Source organism: Anneissia japonica, unplaced genomic scaffold (assembly GCF_011630105.1).
Source record: "Anneissia japonica isolate Jap-2015-1 unplaced genomic scaffold, ASM1163010v1 scaffold1949_len687591_cov173, whole genome shotgun sequence".
Lineage (NCBI taxonomy): Eukaryota > Metazoa > Echinodermata > Crinoidea > Comatulida > Comatulidae > Anneissia > Anneissia japonica.
The window spans coordinates 291,385-298,454 of record NW_022754854.1 but is presented as its reverse complement, the minus strand read 5'-3'; the positions used below and the strand labels follow the sequence as shown (position 1 = coordinate 298,454).

The 7,070-nt window shown below is 36.0% G+C and overlaps 1 protein-coding gene across 1 annotated transcript; it reads left to right on the top strand.

The window, feature by feature from the left end:
- Positions 1–774: 774 nt before the first annotated feature.
- LOC117123276 (homeobox protein slou-like) lies at positions 775–5,603 on the top strand. The gene is made up of 2 exons (XM_033269134.1): positions 775–1,718; positions 4,132–5,603. Exons 1-2 carry the CDS (start codon positions 1,310–1,312, stop codon positions 4,668–4,670), a joined length of 948 nt encoding a protein of 315 aa, XP_033125025.1. The 5' UTR covers positions 775–1,309; the 3' UTR covers positions 4,671–5,603.
- The last annotated feature ends 1,467 nt before the right edge of the window (positions 5,604–7,070 follow it).

Here is a 7,070-nt window from a genome sequence, read left to right as displayed (position 1 = left end):
TGGTCCCTATTTCCGAACCGATCAACACTTTCTCAACTATTACATTACAGGCCGCTGTATATTGAAGCGATATGGTTACGTCATTCCAGCTTGTTGAATGAAAATTAATTGCTTCATTATACTGACGTAATTGCCTCATGATTTAACGTGGTGCGTATTTCAACGCGGAAATACATGACTGCAATATCGAAGTGCGAATTAACAAAGTATTGGTGGTCAAAACAATGCGGTAAAAACTCAAAGAAATTATAGTTCCTTTACATTGGTAATTAAATCTACGTTTAATGATCACAAACCTCTAAAGGGTACATTATATTGATGGCGTTGGTTTTCAGAAGCAGGTATAAACTTCACAGAATATGTGCACGCTATTTTGTTAAGCGCAATATACTCGGGTTTATTACCGACGGTAACTACGAAGAGGAAATATGTACAATTATTGTCCGTGTGCTCTACTAGAAAATATCTCCTATTAAAATCAAGTGAAATTGAGATAATATGTTAATGATCATGAGTCAGGAGTTACCCTGTAACGGAGAAGTGTAGATTCAAGTGTTTAGTACACAGTCCGTGAACTATATATCAAAATTTAATGTGATAACTTGAACACGCGTGTCTATAAAAGTAAGCAACGTATACAGCGTCTGGTAATTGAGACCAACACTTGAGGAGAATAACATTCCGATTCAAGTACCGGCGGTGCCTTTGATCTCACCGCCATCTTTTCTACCAGAGAATGCCCTTTTATTACAGTTTGATTTCTTTGGATTTGTGTGGAAATTACCCTGTATTGGTCGGTTGTATTCTCCAGTGCATACGAATCCTTTACTAGCAAAGCTGACGATTGTGTTAGTGTTGAATTCTTTTCAATGAACTGCTTGAGTTAGTAATTGTGAACAAGCAGCCGGGTCAACAGTCAGTGCCCACTGCCCTATCAGTTAATTTACCGGCCAATTAAAACTATCGCTTGTAATGAGTACCGCGGTCGTAAGCGTATTATTGCCACTGATCCTGCCATAAGCCTGTTGTACTGTAGCCATTGTGTTCATCGGTGACTTCATCCACGCATGTGTCATCCAATAACCAATCAGCGCCTTGGATTCGAGTCAATGAAATAGATGAAAAGTTACTACTAAAATTAAACTCACATCAGTCGAGTGCGATAGCCAAATACGACACGCCTAAACAAGCAGAGTGAAATACAACTGTGTTACCGTGCCGACCGATTTCTTCCGATTTCGTTGAAGTAAACATCTTAGAAGAGAATCATCTTTCTTTGAAGTTTTTTCTTTTTTTATTGAATTTTCAAATGCTCGACTACTACTCTACCATGGATGAGTCGCCGCGCAAAAGCCCGGCATTGAGTACCGTCGCTCATGATTACAGCCAAGTATCTTCTCCTCATGCCGTGCAAAATAGTGAAACCGCCGATAGCCTAAAAAGTCGGCTTAGCCCGACGCCGGACGCAGTAGAAGAACGGCAAATACCCAAAGTAGATGGCGTTGTTCAAGTACAAAATCACGGACAATCTATCCCTCATATTACACCTTTTTCCGTATTGGACATTCTTGATCCTAACAAATTCACTGGATGTAATAGGGCGTCATCAAATGGTTTGCCATCGCCGTCTGCTTCAGATGAAAACGAATACGAATATTGTTCTGATGACCAGGCAGACAGCCGATTAGAAATAGAAGCAAACAACGAAACATGTAAAGGTAGGCATAAGTTTCACAACAGACATTTTAGACGTTATATTATACAAAATGGTCCTCCTTATTTTTTAGCTTTGAGCACCTAAAATTGTCACTGTTAACCATTCTTCTGAGCTTTCTAATAGTAGAACATGTTCATATTCTTTGATTTCCAGTTGATTGTTTAATATTATAATGTCTATTTACTGTTATTAGAAAATCCTCAGATAATTTATAAAAATCGTTTAAGTGGAAATTTGTATTATTTTATCCCAATGCATATATTGTTAGTATTGTTACTATTGTTGTTGTTATAAGAATTATATTTCTATTAAAAATTCACTGCTTGTAATGCATTGCGGCGCTATTCCTAATAAATATTATATCACGTTGTTATACAAATTTAGGAAGAGAATTTGATGGTAGATAACTTGCAGTGCTTTCTATTGGGTTGAGAAATAATAATAACAGGTCTACTCCTCTATGTTACACACACCCACACACACGAACCAAATTATCACAGCAAGACAAACCACCTACAACCATGCTAAGATGAGCAAAATAAACGTTATGTATTACCTGTAGGCTAATTTCTACAAATATGCCCTATACATTTGTGTTAATTTCACGTACTAATAATAGTAATACGCTAGCTTCACCTGCAAGTTGGTTCGCATGCGGCGCTTTATCTGTTATACTGCGACCATGGGAGAGTAGCTAGTCCCAGTTAGTGGATACCCAAAGCCAATGTTAAGCTGTTAGTTGCCGGTACCATTGCCAAGTCTGCTTTTTTAAATGATATATGCGAGAAACCATAACTTGATTGTTATAATTATCGCAGTACATTTCCATACCGTAAAACCTCGAATTGAAGCCCTGGGCTTCTTTTCTTTGCGAAATTTTCATGGGCTTTTTTTTTTTTCGAGATGGGCTTATTTTCAAAATGGGCTTCTTTTCGAGACTACTTTTGCAAAGTAAAGAGGGGGGCTTCTTTTCAAAATGAATGCTGTAAATTTTGTGAATTTGTACTATAAATCAATAATAAAAAAAGGCCACTGTAACATCAATCTGTATCATATCATGTGTATCATTTAACTAACCTAAACTACTGTATAAAACAAGCTTGAATTTAATTTATTTTGTTTTCTGAAATTCATGTACAGTGTACGGTATGTACTGTAATATCTCGAAAAGAAGCCTATGCTATCTTGAAAAGAAACCCATGGGCTTCTTTTTGGGATGGGCTTCTTTTCGAGGCTAATTTAGCATACTAAAGAGGGGGCTTCAATTCACGATGGGCTTCATCTTGAGATTAAGCCCACTGGGCTTCAATTCGAGGTTTTACGGTATTTCTTTTAAAAACAAGTAAATACATGTGCACATATAATTTATAAACAAAATAAACTGTTCATATAAGTTATTTAGCTAAGCTTCACGATGAGGGTATGATGCGCAGATGTACAGGTAGATGCTAAAATGTTGGTTGTTTTCCTAAGTATGGAATATTGTAAACGTAACATACGTTACAGGGCCACAGAAATAATTTTACGCGATAATACGTTATCATTTTGGAGGATACAACAGCACAAAAATGACGATTGGGCAATATAGTCTATTTTCAAAACACATTAAAAGCCGTGGGCCTATCTCTGCCAGTCTCGTTATCTCAAAGTACGGTAATAAACCTGTTGTACCAAGGCAAACGATCTTGTAAAATTAAATCAAGACATCCATTATTCGTTAGGTCTCTGATTATCAGTAATAGCCCTAATTAAATAAATGTTCTTAAAATTTCGCGGATTTTATTTGTGTAGTTTAGCTGTTTTAACGGAGTTTTGTGATCGCAGCTCTTGCCTAAAGCAGTAACAGCCATTTGAAAGAGATTTCGTCGGGTCGGCTTGAGGCTGTTGAGTAACATTAATCCTCGAAACGAATTGAATAATTCTGCCAATTATAGAAAATAAAATGTGTTTAGCGCCGGATTACTATTGCAGTTACATGTTTTCCGCAGACTATAATTTAATTTCTCTGCATCAGACTCATTAGAATGTTACGCTCGTTTAATCGTCGCATTTCCCTGAATATCCTCTGATCCGCAAGCATTTTCTACTAAACATTTACCGGCTAAAATGACAAGTTTCTCCTTTTAAATCAATAGCTAATAATCCCCATGGGGAGAAAAACTACAGATGTGCGCTTAGTAATTGCAAATAATTATAGAATTATCTTTAACACATGATTTGCGGCAGAGATTTGTCGTGAAATATAGAGTTATAGTAAACACGCGCGGCTATCAAACCAATTATTGTATCACAACAGAAAATGAAGGGATTATCTGAATATTGCAAATAGTTTTTAAAGAATTTTTATTAATTGAGTCATAAATGAAAACATATTTCAATGTTTTAATGTCGTTTATCGTTTTCATTTTATCCAGATTCTGACGAGTACGACGATGATTCGAGGGAACTCATTGATGTCGATGATAGCGAGAGTATTAAATCAGATTCTGGAAATGAGGAGGACGGTGACGATAAAAGTAGAAAACGAAAGCGAATCGATGACAACAAGGCAGGCAAACCGCGCCGAGCGAGAACGGCATTCACCTACGAACAATTAGTCGCACTGGAGAACAAATTCAAAACAACGAGATATTTATCTGTTTGCGAGAGATTGAACTTAGCACTGTCATTGAGCCTTACAGAAACGCAGGTGAAAATATGGTTCCAGAACAGACGCACGAAATGGAAGAAGCAGAACCCAGGCATGGACCCCAACGCACCCACCACACACGCTCAAACGCCTATCCCAGCAAGTCTCCCCAGTAACTATACTGCTGGTTTATTATATGGCTCACAAGTATGGCACGGACTCCATAGCGCCGGTGCAGTACCATACTTTTTAGGCTCACCATACACGACATTGCCATCACAAGGCCGTCATTTTCATCCCTACTTAAGTCATGCTACGTTATAGGATGAGGCCATGAATGAAAAAAGACATTTTAATATTTCTTCACTTCGAAAACGACCTACTTTCTTGCCTTAATTTAAACGAACAGGGTCCGAAAGACTTTGGTCGCTCTATTTATGTAGATCAAAAAGGAATATGTTGTTTTTTTCTGTCTCCTGTGAAAATTATGATTGTTAAAGTATTTGAAGTTAAAATATTATGTATTGCTTACAATCAATAATTGCGCCATACTTAAAAAAACACCACTGTACTTTTAAGGTCACTCACAAAATGATTGTTATTTATTAGCATTTTTTAAAGAGTTGTTATAGGTAGCATTTTAAACACAGTGTCGTATTATTCGTAAATATTTTTAGAGTCAATATTGTACTGCCGATTTACAAAAAAGTGTCAGAAAATATTTTTATGCGTCTATTTAAGTAAAAAAAGAGACACTTTAAACGTCCAAGTTTAGTTACATTAGAACTATCGTAAATAATGCCTTTAAATGACCATTTATACCAGTGAGATGAAACAAAAAATAACGGAAACCTTAAAGTTATATATTCCATTTAATCGATAAATATATGCGATCGATTTCTTACTCGTTTCACAAAGATGTATAAGTTCACATCTATTGAAAGATGTCACTTCATAAAAAAATGTATATTTAATTAAAATTTCACTTTATCAAGGGCACGCCTGTTCGCAGAGAATAATATTATAAATCAAGCAATATCGTCTGCGAAGAACAGATACAAAACGCGCAATGTGCTTTTTAGTAAATTAAAAAGCGCGTGCGTTCGCAGACGATATTGTTCTTACTTGTAATTAGAAGATTTAGTAAGCGTCTTCAAATGATTGTAAATTATAGGTTTATGTATGTACTGAAAATTGCCATATGTTGATTCTTTTTTAGAAAAAAATATATAAATATATGAATTGTTGCAACGTGAACTGTCAGTTGGAATTGTTATTTATTGTTTATGTGTTATGTGAGAGACGATAGAATTTGTGATAGGTGAATGTGGTCGTGTGGCAAGACGTGCTGCGAAACCCAAAGTATAAATTATTTTAAAATTTAATTATATACAATACGGTACCTCATTCTTTCAACCACCCTGTTTCAACCAAGGATCAAATAGCTGCAGAAGACACATTATAGCCACCTTCCGGTTCATAGGGCTACTGGAACGGTATTTAAATGTCGTAACCTCTATTAAACTATGATTAAACTCCTTGATTAAACACTGTGGGACTATAAATAAGACTAAAATATTGAGAATGTATTACATTCGTGTGGCTATAGCACCTCAAACCAAGTGCTGTACATTACCGTACCTCTACATTTACGTGCCGATATCACTCGTTGCTGCAATGAATCTTCTTTATTAAACCAATTTTTCTGCTTAATCAATAAAAAAAAATACATTTTGTATTTGTATTGAAGTAGGCCTATTACGAGGAGAAAATAAAGAGCAGATAATCCCGTATATATACGATTTACAAATAATTCTTAATTAAGAGAAGTAGTATTGTTAAAAAAAAAAATATGTTTCTTCGTATTGCTAATCGGTTCGATCCATCTGTAACAAATTTTGTCACCGGATGTATTACTATCAAAACGAAATGATCTACAGAGCCTTATAATGAGAAAAGCCAAAAAATCTCACCTCACGCTATTGTATTGTGGGATGTTATGCCAATTCTTGCTATTTGCTCAGCACCAGATCTTCGACCTTATTAACAAAAGTCAAGTACACATCATATACGACATAACACAACCATAAATATTAATACACAGTTTGCATGCTTTGAACACTACTTCCGTTTAGGTATACTGTAGGCCTAATCACAATACAGTTTACGTGTACTGTATATGGATGGGTATTACACGAGAGCCCTCCTCTAATCTCAGTTTATTTTTATGTTATTTGACGCAATGCTGGTTACGGATAGAAACCAGACATATTTAATGACAAATATTGCGTTATGGCATTACACCTCACTCCGCTTGTTTGTCATGTCTGCGTGGAATTTGCACTTGGATACCCCGGATGTAAACAAACATAAGTGGAAATAAAACAAGTATTTTGGGGTTACAATTACAGTATTATGATAACATACTTTGTGTTAACAATTAATTACATTAAAGATACGATACCCATAGTAATTTGATCACCATCTCAGCCATATTGATATTCACATAGGCATATATGATATATGTACACTTTAAACCATGAAAGTGTCCCTGTTCAATTCCATAGCTAGGCTCTCCGGCTGCATCAATGTATAGAAGTTGTCTCACGAGGAGACCATGACCCCCGAACCCTTTTGTCAAACACATCTTTATGTAGGCCTGGCCTACTGGGACCCAGCACGAAACACCAGTGGATTTTACTGATGCTTGAAAGAGAACTAGAC

What these genes read in the sequence shown, in the direction of transcription:
- LOC117123276 (XM_033269134.1), top strand. Translation starts at nt 1,310, where the DNA reads ATGCTCGACTACTACTCTACCATGGATGAGTCGCCGCGCAAAAGCCCG. An exon ending in AAACAACGAAACATGTAAAG is followed by an intron (nt 1,719 to 4,131) that starts GTAGGCATAAGT and finishes CATTTTATCCAG; the next exon opens with ATTCTGACGAGTACGACGAT.